Here is a 17,359-nt window from a genome sequence, read left to right as displayed (position 1 = left end):
GTACATGGATTGTGTTATTAATACGTTATTTAACATATTAGTTAAATAACGTATTTAATTCACGTATTTTTACCTTATAATTTTGCTGCTCTAAATCAGCGGTCTGTAATGATAAAAACAATCCACTTTTTACTGTTGGGTGAAGCTGTAGTAATGATCTTAGACCAATAACTCACATGTGACTTGTATTTACACCAAATGAGACTCCTAACCGTAGGTTATGAAGATCTATCAGTGCACCAGATTCGAAAAATATCCATGAAAGTTAAGTATGTTATTGTACGAAATATTTCTAGTACTTTGATACGAAAAATTGTAAGAAACTCAATTAAAGTTGAAGATATAGAAACCTCAGGTATTACTTAGTGGATTGCCTTCAAATTTGAAGTAATAATCCAGTAGATCACATCCACCGTGATAGCTTATATTACCACAATCCGAGGTACTCCTGTTAGTAATACATTGTGTCCTACACAAGTTATTTTGGCCACACAACACGCTGCCGTGTGCATTAATTGAGATGGCAGGTTCCTTTGTTATAGGTTAATTAGCCATACTTCACAAAGAGAACCAATGAAGCAACAGCTGTGTGGAAAGTTAGCCTATGTTCATCACGTACCATTTCGTTATGTTTGTTTGTTAGTGGGCGATCTGTTCTCTGTCCTCAAGAAGTATAGAAACCCAGTTTCTAGCATTGTGCCACTAGAGGACGGTTTAGTGGTAAGTTGGTTAGTAAATTCGAGGTTTCGTACCCGTTGTCGCTGTACTCTGTACGTTATATGAATGGTGTTCAGATTTTCCTACTGTGGTAGCCCAAAATTGACGGTTGGTAATACTGACTTACCCCTAAAAATTAGGTACAAAAACATAGGTTTTTACAAAACCAACTCTTTTTATTATATTTCGACCGCAATAGGAAGCTAGAAAGGAAACATAATTTAAAAAAAAAAAAGTTCAATTGTGCCATCCCATGATGCATTGCGAGTGTAATATTTCATCTACTGTCCTATTTTCTGGGTAATATCGATTTTAATATTTTTGTAGACATGAAATTTACACCTTTTGAAGTAACTGTACGGCATTCTATAGTAAATGTTGCAAGTTCAACCGCCCCACCTTACTTAGTCAATCACAACTAGTTGCTGGGATTTCAATTAGTAGATACATTCTGGCTAATCGAATACGACCCACAACTTTGGGCTATCGAGTTAACAAGGTCACGTGAACACCCGCCCTCACCTTCTAGTAGTCATCAGTGTTTACTACATTCACACGTGAGCCCAGTTTTATACCCCGTCATTCTGTCACCAAATGTTTTCATTGTTAGTAGATATAAACCAGAATCTTTAACAAGACAACTTTCAAAAGAAGCACAACGCCCACAAACAATTGCGTCAAGTAGTTGTTTGGTAATTTATTTGTTCAGCCCACGTCACAAGGTTCTTCGCTAAATGGTTGTGTATCAGTTTGGAGCGCGCGCTGTATTGACTACTTAGGACTCTCTATATTACATTTTGTAAAATTAATGTGTATATAAACTGTAATTCAAGGTTGCTTTTCCTTCGAGATGAAAACGTTTTAGCCAATTCCATATTTATTTTTAGGCATTAATCAGTTGCTTCTATTAGAGTATACAGTACTCTCACAATTTTCTACTTTAAAACTCGTAAGCGTTAACAATCTGTGTAGACTCAGAGGTTGTTGATTCGCAGAAATTATTTTGAAATATTTAAACTTCCAATCACAACTTGGTCACTTTGTTCTTGATTAGATCTGACATTAATCACATAATGTTCATCTCTTTCCTTCAGTCTCTTGTTGAACTTATGACCAAATTACATCGTCTGTTAGCCACTTTCTCAAACTTTTTCGTCGAACGCACAAGAAATTAGATAAAAGCTACATTCATACCTTTTAAAAATACCTTTCTTAATAAATATCTTTATCAATATAGTTATCAAAATATAATCCAGTTTCTGTTAGTCCATGATACAGGGATCTGATCCGAAAGTGTTTGTTTTTGAAATTCTCTCAAAGCTACACGAAGGCTATTTGCGCTAGCCGTTCCTAATTTAGGAGCGTTCTAAGACTAGAGGGAAGGCAGCTAGTCAGCCCCACCCACCGCCAACTCTTGGACTACTCTTTTACCAACGAATAGTGAGACTGACCGTCACATTATAATACCCAACCGGCTGAAAGGGCGAGCTTGTTTGGTGTGACGGGGATTCGAACCCACAACCCTCGGATTATGAGTCGAGTGCCTTAATCACCGGGAATCCGAAAGTGAGGAACCATAGATTGATATATTTTACTTTGTTTCTCTATAAAGGATAAGTTAAAGTTACGAACAATAATGAAATGTAACGTAACAATTCAGACATATTACTGATTGTCAACATTAGTTGAAAACAAATTATTAAGCAGTATTCTTGTTTCTTTGTAACTAAGCACAAAGCTACAAGATGGGCTATCTGTCTGGTGCCTATCATGGGCATGAAAATAAGATTTCTCATGTTGTAAGTCCGCAGACGCACCGTTGTGCTGCAAAGAGAGTGTGCGTGTTTCTTTTTTATAGCAAAGCTACATCAGGCTATCTCTTGAGTCCATCGAGGGGAATCGGACCCCTGATTTTAGCGTTGTAAATCCGTAGGCGAGTAAGTTGCGAGTAAAAGTTTTTTAAAAATGTTTTCGAAAATTGTAAAATAATTTGGGCGAAACGACAATCTCTAAATGTATATATAAAAATAATTTTATAAATTATAGAGTAAAGATGGAGAACGGCAGTGTACCATGTACCAGAGAAAATAAGTTTAATGTCCATAAATCCAATAAGGAACAGTTGTTACAGTTTTCTAATATAAGTATTTTCACATCACGCTTAAATTAAAACTTAAGTGCTAACTCACACTTTTAGTTGAAAGACTGTACACACAGGCTCATTAGTGTGTAACATAGAAAATATGTAATATCAAGTAAAGTGAGGAGAATTTGGTTGTCAATTAATGTAAGGTTATTCAGTAGACAATCTATTCTTCGCCCACTACGAGTATTGAAACCCTGTTTTTATCGTGTTAAGCCGACAAAGGTTCCGCTGAGTCATTGGAGAGGTAGTTTCAGTGATCTGTCAGGAAAAAGAAAGTAAGAGACGAATGGGACAATATGTTTTAAGTCAAATGTGTATTGTACTAAATAGCGTGTTAAAGTTTCATACTTACCAAGCTACGACATTAACTGATATAAAAGGCCCGGCATGGTCAGGTGGGTTAAGGCGCTCGACTCGTAATCTATTCGTTTGTAAAAGAGTAGCCCAAGAGTTGGCGGTTGGTGGTGATGACTAGCTGTATTCCTTCTAGCCTTACACTGCTAAATTAGGGATGGCTAGCGCAGATAGCCTTTGTGTAGCTTTGCGCGAAATTAAAAAACAAACAAAAACTGATATAAATAATTTTATTCATCTAGCTATGTAGACGTTATAAATAAGGTTGATTTACGTTCCTGTACAGACTTTAGCAGATTTTTAATACAAGGAGAGAGGAAAAACAATATCCATAAGACTGTCCATCCCTGTTGGTAGTTTGGTATATACTTTCCATAAGACTGTCTATCCCTGTTGGTGGTTTGGTATCTACTTTCCATAAGACTGTCTATCCCTGTTGGTGGTTTGGTATCAACTTTCCATAAGATTGTCCATCCCTGTTGATAGTTTGGATTTAGGATCTACTATCCATAAGACTGTCCATCCCTGTTGGTAGTTTGGATCTAGGATCTACTATCCATAAGACTGCCCATCCCTGTTGATAGTTTGGATCTAGGATCTACAATCCATAAGACTGTCCATCCCTGTTGGTAGTTTGGATCTAGGATCTACTATCCATAAGACTGTCCATCCCTGTTGGTTGTTTGGATCTAGGATCTACTATCCATAAGACTGACCATCCCTGTTGGTTGTTTGGATCTAGGATCTACTATCCATAAGACTGTCCATCCCTGTTGGTAGTTTGGATCTAGGATCTACTATCCATAAGACTGTCCATCCCTGTTGGTAGTTTGGATCTAGGATCTACTATCCATAAGACTGTCCATCCCTGTTGGTTGTTTGGATCTAGGATCTACTATCCATAAGATTGTCCATCCCTGTTGGTTGTTTGGATCTAGGATCTACTATCCATAAGACTGTCCATCCCTGTTGGTAGTTTGGATTTGGGATCTACTATCCATAAGACTGTCCATCCCTGTTGATAGTTTGGATCTAGGATCTACTATCCATAAGACTGTCCATCCCTGTTGGTAGTTTGGATCTAGGATCTACTATCCATAAGACTGTCCATCCATGTTTGTAGTTTGGATCTAGGATCTACTATCCATAAGACTGTCCATCCATGTTGGTAGTTTGGATCTGGGATCTACTATCCATAAGACTGTCCATCCCTGTTGGTAGTTTGGATCTGGGATCTACTATCCATAAGACTGTCCATCCCTGTTGATAGTTTGGATCTAGGATCTACTATCCATAAGACTGTCCATCCATGTTGGTAGTTTGGATCTAGGATCTACTATCCATAAGACTGTCCATCCATGTTGGTAGTTTGGATCTGGGATCTACTATCCATAAGACTGTCCATCCCTGTTGGTAGTTTGGATCTGGGATCTACTATCCATAAGACTGTCCATCCCTGTTGGTAGTTTGGATCTAGGATCTACTATCCATAAGACTGCCCATCCCTGTTGGTAGTTTGGATCTAGGATCTACTATCCATAAGACTGTCCATCCCTGTTGGTAGTTTGAATCTAGGATCTACTATCCATAAGACTGTCCATCCTTGTTGGTAGTTTGGATTTAGGATCTACTATTCATAAGACTGTCCATCCCTGTTGGTAGTTTGGATTTAGGATCTACTATCCATAAGACTACCCATCCCTGTTGGTAGTTTGGATCTAGGATCTACTATCCATAAGACTGCCCATCCCTGTTGGTAGTTTGGATCTAGGATATACTATCCATAACATTATTTATTCATATTGTAAATTGGAATATACTCTCATAAAACTTTCCATCCTTATTGTAAATTTGTGATCCACTTTCCGTAAGACCAAAACTTGGAAAAAAACCCAAAAAAAAACATCTTGGCAGAGTGTAAATAAATATTCTGGGGGTCTGTGAAATGTGCACGTGCTAGAAGGAAACATTTCCAGGAGTATAAAAGATATATTTATAGTAAAGACGACTGGGGGTTGTCATCTGTGGGGTTGCCATCTGTGGGGTTGTCATCTGTGTAGTTTTATCGACTAAATAAGGCTTTGTAAAGAATTATATAACAATACAGACGACACTTTTATGCCGGCCATCTCTTTATGTTTCTTCCACTTTATTTACGTTTTTTAAGTGCAAAACACGTGAACACTTCAGAGTAGACAAATGGTTTCACCCTCTGTAAAATAAAGAAACTTATCTCAGTTTATAGGTATCATGTTTATGGGGGGTGTAAGAATTCGATTGCAGTTGTGCCTCGCAAGTTGGTCCAACTGGTGTAATAACTTCAAATATTACAATGTGGACTTTTTGTTTTCCTCGTTGCTATCAACTGAGCTTTTAATGAGAGGGTACAGCAAACACCAGTAGTAACCTAGTTCTTAACATAACTGTTTACTCAGATCGAGGGCAGTGTTACACTAAACTAGGACAGTGATCGTGACGTTCCCCTCGCATACTTGTTTAAATATTCTTCGGCCTCAGTGTGTGTATCGTTGAAAATAATTAGTCTCAAAAATACAATTAAAATAATTAATTAAAAAGAATAATTAACATTAAAACAAAATAATTAAATTATTAGGAAGCTATAGTTCTCTTGACAATTTTATCAATATTAGGAGTGACCAGTACTATATACTGTGTTGTGATAGGTAGACACAGTACACTATACTGTGTTGTGATAGGTAGACACAGTACACTATACTATGTTGTGATAGATGGACACAGTACACTATACTGTGTTGTGATAGGTAGACACAGTACACTATATTGTGTTGTGATAGATGGACACAGTACACTATACTGTGTTGTGATAGGTAGACACAGTTCACTATACTGCGTTGTGATAGGTGGGCACAGTACACTATACTGTGTTGTGATAGGTAGACACAGTTCACTATACTGCGTTGTGATAGGTAGACACAGTACAATAGATTGTGTTGTGTTAGATAGACACGGTACACTAGATTGTGTTGTGATAGATAGACACAATGCACTAGATTGTGTTGTGATAGATAGACACAATACACTATACTGAGTTGTGTTAGATAGACACAACACACTAGATTGTGTTGTGTTAGATAGACACGGTACACTAGATTGTGTTGTGACAGGTAGACACGGGACACTATACTGAGTTGTGTTAGATAGACACAACACACTAGATTGTGTTGAGATAGATAGACACGGGACACTAGATTGTATTGTGATAGATACAACACACTAGATTGTATTGTGATAGACAGACACAACACACTAGATTGTGTTGTGATAGATAGACACAGCACACTAGATTGTGTTGTGATAGATAGACACAGCACACTAGATTGTGTTGTGATAGATAGACACAACACACTAGATTGTGTTGTGTTAGATAGACACGGTGCACTAGATTGTGTTGTGACAGGTAGACACAGTACACTATACTGAGTTGTGTTAGATAGACACAATACACTATACTGAGTTGTGTTAGATAGACACGGTACACTATACTGAGTTGTGTTAGATAGACACGGTACACTAGATTGTGTTGTGTTAGATAGACACGGTACACTAGATTGTGTTGTGTTAGATAGACACAACACACTAGATTGTGTTGTGTTAGATAGACACGGTACACTAGATTGTGTTGTGTTAGATAGACACGGTACACTAGAATGTTTTGTGTTAGATAGACACAACACACTAGACCAGGGGTTTTTAACCAGGGGTGCCCGCACTGAAATGATTACTGATTTGAAAGGGGTGCAAACACTGAAAAAGGTTAAGAACCACTGCACTAGACGGTAGACATGGTGTAAATATCATATTAACAATTTTACTTTACTTTTCTAGAGATTTGAAAGTTGTTCTTCTTGGAGACGCTCACGTTGGAAAAACATCGTTGGTAAGACGGTACATTGACAGGAAATTTCAAGGAAGTGTGAGTGTAAGTACCATTTTATCTGAACATGTAGTAGCACTGTTTGTATCAAATACTACTTTACTCATGTTATTTTGAACTTGTATATAGTACTGTTTATATCAACGTTTTCATTTACGTTATCCCAAATTTATATATAGTACTGTTTGTATAAAATAGGATTCCTTCATGTTATCCTAAACTTGTATATAGTACTGTTTGTATCAAAGTCTTCATTTACGTTATCCCAAATTTATATATAGTACTGTTTGTATAAAATAGGCTTCCTTCATGTTATCCTAAACTTGTATATAGTACTGTTTGTATCAAAGTCTTCATTTACGTTATCCCAAATTTATACATAGTACTGTTTGTATAAAATAGGCTTCCTTCATGTTATCTTAAACTTGTATATAGTACTGTTTGTATAAAATAGGCTTCCTTCATGTTATCTTAAACTTGTATATAGTACTGTTTATATCAACGTTTTCATTTACGTTATCCCAAATTTATATATAGTACTGTTTGTATAAAATAGGCTTCCTTCATGTTATCCTAAACTTGTATATAGTACTGTTTGTATCAAAGTCTTCATTTACGTTATCCCAAATTTATATATAGCACTGTTTGTATAAAATAGGCTTCCTTCATGTTATCCTAAACTTGTATATAGTACTGTTTGTATGAAAGAGTCATCACTCATATTATTTTAAACTTGTGTATAGTACTGTTCATATAAAATAGTCTTCATTCATATTATTTTATACTTCTATATATTACTTACTGTTTGTATAAAATAGTCTTTACTCATGTTGTCCTCAACTTGTATGCGGTACTGTTTGTATAAAAGTCTTCATTCATGTTATTTTAACTTGTTTATAGTACTGTTGTGTACAGTAGTCTTCATTCATGTTATCCCTATATTGTATATAGTACTGTTTATATAAAACAGTCTTCATTCGTGTTATTTTAAACTTGTATATAGTACTGTTTGTCTAAGATAACCTTCACTCTTATTATCCTAATCTTCTATATAGTACTGTCTGTTTTAAATGGTTTTTAGTCGTGACATTGTTAGGTTCGGTCGTAACTATTTTAGATGCTTCAATAATAATTTTATAAAGTGTACTTTAAGTCCTGTTTGGAACGTTTTTCCATGTTGCTGTTTATCCCAGTTTATGTAGTTTTCCTTTTAAGAATATAAATTCGTTATGAGAATAGTGTTATGGTATTGTATTTATGTACGTGTTTAATGTGTTATATTGAACGTTTTTCAATAACGCCAGCATTTTTAACAAAGTGTTGTATCTTAAGAAATGATACGTTTATTTTAGTTGTTAATCTGTATAACTTCTTTAGGCTTCAAACCTTGTTTCCACATTATATTACAGGGTGTATATTGTTTGGGCTCTACGTGTTAGTTTCAACAAGTTTACTATATGGTACACAGTTACTGTACATATTTTATAACATTATGTATTTATGGCTATTATTTTACAAACGTTTTTAAACTGTTCTTTACAGACTATTGGCGCATCTTTCTTACTGAAGCAGTGGGGTAATTACAATATAGCAATATGGGTAAGTGAACAAGTTAAGAAACAGTTTTAGGAACTTTTAGTGAATCGTAAATTATATATTCTTGTTTATTGGAGAATTTTTGTATTTAAAATTATCAACCATTACGTTTTTTGTTTTAAATATTATATATTCTGTTTTTCTTATATTTTGTATTTTTCTGACATATGTTGTCAATTGTAACAACATTGCGTGAACGACACTCGACGTTTTTGTTAATTCAAAATTACAAATGGTTTAAAGTAATGTTCAATTGTTTAAAACTAAGGATCATACAACAGGTTTTCTGAAGCCTTTTTACTCCGTATTTTAACCTATGACCCCCCTCCCCCAGGAACAACTGTTGAAACTGAATTTTAAGAAATAATATTAAATACAATTTGTGACTTTCAGTTTCTGCCTCAGAAATTGTTCTAAGAACAAATTTCAAGTCTTGTTTGACAAGTTGAAGTAACGCCCAACCTTGGGTCTTATCTTATAACATGGATTTAACTGTTGTCTTCTAAGATGGATAACGCTAAATTTCAAGTGTTGTCGTGAATAACACCAAACTCCGAGTGTTGTCTCATGATATTGATATAACCAGATTTCGAGTCTTGTCTTATAGTAACTTCGTACAACATCACATCGGTTAAAATGTTACGTCTACCCTGTTTATAGTAAATCACAAACACAATGGTATTTGCTTTGGAATACTTTCAAATCATTTTATCTCAAAGCAAGATATTTCGCAATTATTATTTTATTGTGTCTACTATTCGTATCTTCAGTAACTCAGCGGTAAACTTGAGGGTTCACAACGTTAAAATTTCAGGTTCTATCCTTCTGGTGGGTTTTGTGTTTCAGAGGATTATTTTTTGTTTTGTTTTGTTTTAATTTCGGGGAAAGCTACACGAGGGCTATCTGCGCTAGCTGTTCCTAATTTAGCAGTGTAAGACTAGAAGGAAAACAGGTAGTCTTCACCACCCGCCGTCAACTCTTGGGCTACCTTTTACCAACGAATAGTGAGATTGACCATCACATTATAACACTGAAAGGGCGAGCATGTTTGGTGTCACAAGTATTCGAACCCACGACCCTCAGATTACGAATCGATTGCCTTAACCATCTGTCCATGCCGGGCCTGTTCTAGTGGAAAGCCGCAGACTCACCGTTATCTCATCTAGAGACCTCTGTTGGGGACAATGAAAAACTGCTGTGTTTCTTTTCTCTGAAGAGATAATTAGTTTTTTGAAATTATCTTAAAGTATCATCGTTACAGTGTTTACTGACTACGTCACAACCTCTCAGCATTCAGTAGGTAACAAAAGTAATACAATGGAATTTGATTGTAACATTCAATGTTGATTTGATAAAAAAAGTATCTATTCAGAATATTAGTGGAACTCCACATGAAGGGCTCTTTGGGCCTTTTTTATTGTTTGCTTTTGTCTGATAGTGCAAAGATACACAAGGAGCTATCTGTACTGATGAGTTAGTGAGAAGGTGAATATTCAAAAGCGCTCGCCGTCGATTCTAGAGTTACTTTTGTCTGACCGAATAAGTGGCCTACCAAGGCCTGGTGGTTAAGGTGCTCGACTCGCAATCTGAGGGTCGCAGGTTCGATTCCATGTCACACCAAACATGCTCGCCCTTTCAGCCGTAGGGGTGTTATAACGTGACGGTGAATCCTACTATTTGTTGGTAAAAGAATAGCCCAAGAGTTAGCGGTGGGTGACCACCTACCTTCCCTCTAATCTTACACTGCTAAATTAGGGACACATAGCGTAGATAGTCCTCGTGTAGCTTTGGGCGAAATTAAAACAAAACATATACTTGCGGGGTTTAACTGCAACAGTTACTTTAATAACTTATATTAAAGTAAAAAGACAAATGTCGTAATATTATACATCAATCAGACGAAATTCAACTTATTACGTTGACTCATGTGCGTAACAGATCTCTGTATTCGTGTTAGAAACAGGCATCACTTTCAGAACAATTCTTATGAGACATACAAGTACACTGGAAAAACATTGGTGCTATTATGTCGTGACCGGTTTTATTTGTCTAAAAATATAAGGCTCTGTCACTATTGATTATTTGAAAGTAAATAAACCATTTCACACTAGACAGCGAAAGAATCTAATATCATTATTTACTTATTTGTTTTAAAGCTTCAAGCAACATAATGGGCTGTTTGTGCTTTGCCCACAGGGGAAAAATCGAGCTTTGATATTTTAAACTTATAAGCCCTCAGGGGAGCCAACTGGTTGTTTAACTTCTGATTTATGTACGATATATTTCTAAGACACACGAAACTGGTGCTTACGTAGAATATAGAAAAAAAAGGTCAAGATGTGCGCGTGTCATGAGGTCAATTTTGGAGGCGTAAATAATTATATGTCTGTATTTCTCCAGCCTTGTTATCGACTACTGTGCACGCGATCACGTAGGGTGCATATATAAATTAAATATCAAATAACAGTAAGATAAATTAAAAACCTACGTCGCAAATAAGAAAATGATCAGTAACAAATGAATCTGTTTATCTATTCTTTCTATCCATGTTATCGAAATGTTTGTACACGAGTTTATCTATTCTTTCTATCCATGTTTCGAAACGTTTTTACAAGTGCTTATCTATTCTTTCTATCCATGTTATCGAAACGTTTGTACACGAGTTTATCTATTCTTTCTATCCATGTTATCGAAATGTTTGTACACGAGTTTATCTATTCTTTCTATCCATGTTTCGAAACGTTTTTACAAGTGCTTATCTATTCTTTCTATCCATGTTATCGAAACGTTTGTACACGAGTTTATCTATTCTTTCTATCCATGTTATCGAAATGTTTGTACACGAGTTTATCTATTCTTTCTATCCATGTTATCGAAATGTTTGTACACCTGCTTATCTATTCTTTCTATCCATGTTATCGAAATGTTTGTACACTTTTTATCTATCCTTTCTCTTCATGTTATCGAAACGTTTGTACACGTGTTTTTCTATTCTTTCTATCCATGTTATCGAAACGTTTTTACAAGTGCTTATCTATTCTTTCTATCCATGTTATCGAAATGTTTGTACACGAGTTTATCTATCCTTTCTATCCATGTTATCGAAATGTTTGTACAACGGTTTATCTATTCTTTCTATCCATGTTATCGAAACGAAACGTTTGTACACGTGCTTATCTATTCTTTCTATCCATGTTATCGAAACGTTTGTACACGTGCTTATCTATTCTTTCTATCCATGTTATCGAAACGTTTGTACACGTGCTTATCTATTCTTTCTATCCATGTTATCGAAACGTTTGTACACGTGCATATCTATTCTTTCTATCCATGTTATCGAAACGTTTTTACAAGTGCTTATCTATTCTTTCTATCCATGTTATCGAAATGTTTGTACACGTGTTTATTCTTTCTATCCATGTTATCGAAACGTTTTTACAAGTGCTTATCTATTCTTTCTATCCATGTTATCGAAACGTTTGTACACGTGCTTATCTATTCTTTCTATCCATGTTATCGAAACGTTTGTACACGTGCTTATCTATTCTTTCTATCCATGTTATCGAAACGTTTGTACACGTGCATATCTATTCTTTCTATCCATGTTATCGAAACGTTTGTACACGTGCTTATCTATTCTTTCTATCCATGTTATCGAAATGTTTGTACACGTGCTTATCTATTCTTTCTATCCATGTTTCGAAACGTTTTTACAAGTGCTTATCTCTTCTATCATTGTTATCGAAACGAAACATTTGTACACGTGCTTATTCTTTCTATCCATGTTATCGAAATGTTTGTACACGTGTTTATTCTTTCTATCCATGTTTCGAAACGTTTTTACAAGTGCTTATCTCTTCTATCCATGTTATCGAAATGTTTGTACACTTTTTATCTATCCTTTCTATCCATGTTATCGAAATGTTTGTACACGTGTTTATTCTTTCTATCCATGTTATCGAAACGTTTCTACACGTGCTTATCTCTTCTATCCATGTTATCGAAATATTTGTACACGTGTTTTTCTATCCTTTCTATCCATGTTATCGAAATATTTGTACATAAGTTTATCTATTCTTTCTATCCATGTTATCGAAATGTTTGTACAACGGTTTATCTATCCTTTCTATCCATGTTATCGAAATGTTTCTACACGAGTTTATCTATTCTTTCTATCCATGTTATCGAAACGTTTGTACACGTGCATATCTATTCTTTCTATCCATGTTATCGAAACGTTTGTACACGTGCTTATCTATTCTTTATATCCATGTTATCGAAATGTTTGTACACGTGCTTATCTATTCTTTCTATCCATGTTTCGAAACGTTTTTACAAGTGCTTATCTGTTCTTTATATCCATGTTATCGAAACGTTTGTACACGTGATCTATTTTTTATATCCATGTTATCGAAACGTTTGTACACGTGCTTATCTATTCTTTATATCCATGTTATCGAAACGTTTGTACACGTGCTTATCTATTCTTTCTATCATTGTTATCGAAACGAAACATTTGTACACGTGTTTATCTATTCTTTCTATCCATGTTATCGAAATGTTTGTACACGTGTTTACCCTTTCTATCCATGTTATCGAAATGTTTGTATACGTGTTTATTCTTTCTATCCATGTTATCGAAACGTTTTTACAAGTGCTTATCTATTCTTTCTATCCATGTTATCGAAATGTTTGTACACGTGTTTATTCTTTCTATCCATGTTATCGAAACGTTTGTACACTTTTTATCTATTCTTTCTATCCATGTTATCGAAACTTTTGTACACGTGCTTATCTATTCTTTCTATCCATGTTATCGAAACGTTTGTACACGTGCTTATCTATTCTTTCCATGTTATCGAAACGTTTGTACACGTGCTTATCTGTTCTTTATATCCATGTTATCGAAATGTTTGTACACGTGTTTATCTATTCTTCATATCCATGTTATTGAAACGTTTGCACATGTGCTTATCTATTCTATCCATGTTATCGAAACGTTTGTACACGTGCTTATCTATTCTATCCAGGTTATCGAAATGTTTGTACATGTGTTTATCTATTCTTTATATCCATGTTATCGAAGTGTTTGTACATGTGTTTATCTATTTTCATTTCTGTTTTATCAGAATATTTGGACACTTGTTTATCTATTTTCCTTTCTGTGTTATCAGAATATTTGTACACAAATTTGTCTCTCCTTTTTAGTATTGTTAAAGTGTTTGAACACGTGTTTATCTGTCCTTATTAGTATTGTTAAAGTGTTTGTACACTTATTTGTCTGTCCTTATTAGTATTGTGAAAGTGTTTGTACACATGTTTATCTATTTTCCTATCTGTGTTATCAGAATATTTGTACACAAATTTGTCTGCCCTTATTAGTATTGTTAAAGTGTTTGTACACATGTTTATCTGTTCTTATTAGTATTGTTAAAGTGTTTGTACACGTGTTTATCTGTCCTTATTAGTATTGTTAGTGTTTGTACACGTGTTTGTCTATTTTCCTTTCTGTGTAATCAGAATATTTGTATACAAATTTGTCTGTCCTTATTGGTATTGTTAAAGTGTTTGAACACGTGTTTATCTGTCCTTGTTAGTACTGTTAAAGTGTTTGTACACGTGTTTATCTGTCCTTATTAGTATTGTTAGTGTTTGTACACGTGTTTATCTGTTCTTATTAGTATTGTTAGTGTTTGTACACGTGTTTATCTGTCCTTATTAGTATTGTTAGTGTTTGTACACGTGTTTATCTTTCCTTATTAGTATTGTTAAAGTGTTTGTATATGTGTTTATCTGTCCTTGTTAGTGTTGTTAAAGTATTTGTACGCGTGTTTATCCTTTTTCTCCATGTTGTCAAAATGTTTTGTATGTATTTATACTTTTATTCATATTATTAAAATGTTTGTTCACGTGTTTATGTATTATTCCTATTCATGTTATCAAAATTCATGCACATGTCATTATCTGCCCTTTCTATCGTTACTATCAAAATGTTTGTGTATCTGTGTAACCATTCTTTCTATCCGTTGCTTAGATGAATGCCAAACTAAGATTCTTAGGGATATGTTTATTAGTCAACAGTTTAATGTAAGTATAGTAAGTTTATTACTAAAGGGTTTAACGTAAGTGGAGTAAGTTTATCAGTAAACGCTTTAATGTAAGTGTACGCTTTTTAAATGCACTTATTTGGACACTTATTGTTTAAGTATCAAACAACGTAATAGCTTTTAGGGTTAATTTGTGGAATAAAAATAACACGTTCAACCATGAAAATATACTCTCAGTCATAAGGTTATGATATTATATTTGATCCATTTTGGAAAGTCCAAGAAAGTTAGGTCCATTCGCTACTCTTTACTTATTAACTGATGTTCCGGTGGGTTAATGCTTATTTTGTGTACTTTAAAATCTGGACTAACTGGACTTTATTAGCGAAGTTAGCGATTAAACGTTGCTTTGTAGAGGTACATACACTGAAATGTTAGGCCTATCAACCTGTATGTGTTCCTTCATTTTATGTTGAATGTTGCTTTCTTATGTGAAAATGGTGTGTCTGTACCAGTGACAGTTGGTTTTTGACTCTGGCTTTTCAGGACACGGCTGGTGCGGAAAAATATTCCGGTTTGAGCTCTTTCTATTGCCGAAATGCTGCAGCAGCTGTTCTGACCTTTGACCTAACCCGTTACAAGTCCATAGAAACTTTAAGGTAAGAAATAAATAATGTTAGTATTATAGATGAAAATTTAATATAAATGTTATTTTTAAAAATTGATATGGTGTTTACAACTGTAAAACATTCAGTTTGGATTTACTTACTATCATGTGGACATAGCTTGTGTTAATATGAATTATGTTACATTCACTTGATGTTGCGTGACTTGAATGATAAGTAGAAATACGGACTTGGGAAACATGTTACATAATACGAACTTGACACGACCCATGAACAGTAGTCAAGTAAAATTGTACAACATGTTTCACAACATGAAGCTGTCATGATAAATAGTAATGTTAGAGCTAAGTAATTCATGTTCACAACATGAATATATGATACTTAATTACGATGTCAGGTTGAGAAACTTGTTTCACAACACGATGTTTGTAAAGCTACAAACACGATTCATAACAGTCACTTCCAAGAAGGCCGTAGATAATAATAATAACCTTCAATACATGTTTGTTTTGTTGTGGTTCTTCCTGAATAATAATAACCTTCAATACATGTTTGTTTTGTTGTGGTTCTTCGTAAATAATAATAACCTTCAATACATGTTTGTTTTGTTGTGGTTCTTCCTGAATAATAATAACCTTCAATACATGTTTGTTTTGTTGTGGTTCTTCCTAAATAATAATAACCTTTCACACATGTTTGTTTTGTTGTGGTTCTTCCTAAATAATAATAACCTTTCACACATGTTTGTTTTGTTGTGGTTCTTCCGAAATAATAATAACCTTCAATACATGTTTGTTTTGTTGTGGTTCTTCCTAAATAATAATAACCTTCAATACATGTTTGTTTTGTTGTGGTTCTTCCTAAATAATAATAACCTTTCACACATGTTTGTTTTGTTGTGGTTCTTCCTAAATAATAATAACCTTCAATACATGTTTGTTTTGTTGTGGTTCTTCCTAAATAATAATAACCTTCAATACATGTTTGTTTTGTTGTGGTTCTTCCTGAATAATAATAACCTTCAATACATGTTTGTTTTGTTGTGGTTCTTCCTAAATAATAATAACCTTCAATACATGTTTGTTTTGTTGTGGTTCTTCCTAAATAATAATAACCTTTCACACATGTTTGTTTTGTTGTGGTTCTTCCTAAATAATAATAACCTTTCACACATGTTTGTTTTGTTGTGGTTCTTCCGAAATAATAATAACCTTCAATACATGTTTGTTTTGTTGTGGTTCTTCCTAAATAATAATAACCTTCAATACATGTTTGTTTTGTTGTGGTTCTTCCTGAATAATAATAACCTTCAATACATGTTTGTTTTGTTGTGGTGCTGCCAGTGTTAATAACCTGATACAGATGTTTGTGTTGTTGTGGTGCTGCCAGTGTTAATAACCTGATACAGATGTTTGTTTTGTTGTGGTGCTGCCAGTGTTAATAACCTGATACAGATGTTTGTTTTGTTGTGGTGCTGCCAGTGTTAGTAACCTGATACAGATGTTTGTTTTGTTGTGGTGCTGCCAGTGTTAATAACCTGATACAGATGTTTGTTTTGTTGTGGTGCTGCCAGTGTTAATACCCTGATACAGATGTTTGTTTTGTTGTGGTGCTGCCAGTGTTAATAACCTGATACAGATGTTTGTTTTGTTGTGGTGCTGCCAGTGTTAATAACCTGATACAGATGTTTGTGTTGTTGTGGTGCTGCCAGTGTTAATAACCTGATACAGATGTTTGTTTTGTTGTGGTGCTGCCAGTGTTAATACCCTGATACAGATGTTTGTTTTGTTGTGGTGCTGCCAGTGTTAATAACCTGATACAGATGTTTGTTTTGTTGTGGTGCTGCCAGTGTTAATAACCTGATACAGATGTTTGTTTTGTTGTGGTGCTGCCAGTGTTAATAACCTGATACACATGTTTGTTTTGTTGTGGTGCTGCCAGTGTTAATAACCTGATA

The 17,359-nt window shown here is 34.6% G+C and overlaps 1 protein-coding gene across 1 annotated transcript in view; it reads left to right on the top strand.

Moving 5' to 3' along the window:
- LOC143245808 (ras-related protein Rab-20-like) overlaps positions 1-17,359 on the top strand; it is a 128,791-nt gene that overhangs the window by 96,327 nt on the left and 15,105 nt on the right. Inside the window, exons 3-5 of the mRNA XM_076492062.1 lie at positions 7,085-7,178; positions 8,676-8,732; positions 15,323-15,435. Coding sequence (XP_076348177.1) covers positions 7,085-7,178; positions 8,676-8,732; positions 15,323-15,435 — 264 coding nt within the window. The remainder of the gene's footprint in view (positions 1-7,084; positions 7,179-8,675; positions 8,733-15,322; positions 15,436-17,359) is intronic.

The sequence above is a fragment of the Tachypleus tridentatus genome, chromosome 3 (genome assembly GCF_004210375.1).
Source record: "Tachypleus tridentatus isolate NWPU-2018 chromosome 3, ASM421037v1, whole genome shotgun sequence".
Lineage (NCBI taxonomy): Eukaryota > Metazoa > Arthropoda > Merostomata > Xiphosura > Limulidae > Tachypleus > Tachypleus tridentatus.
This window is presented reverse-complemented; position numbering and strand designations above follow the sequence as displayed.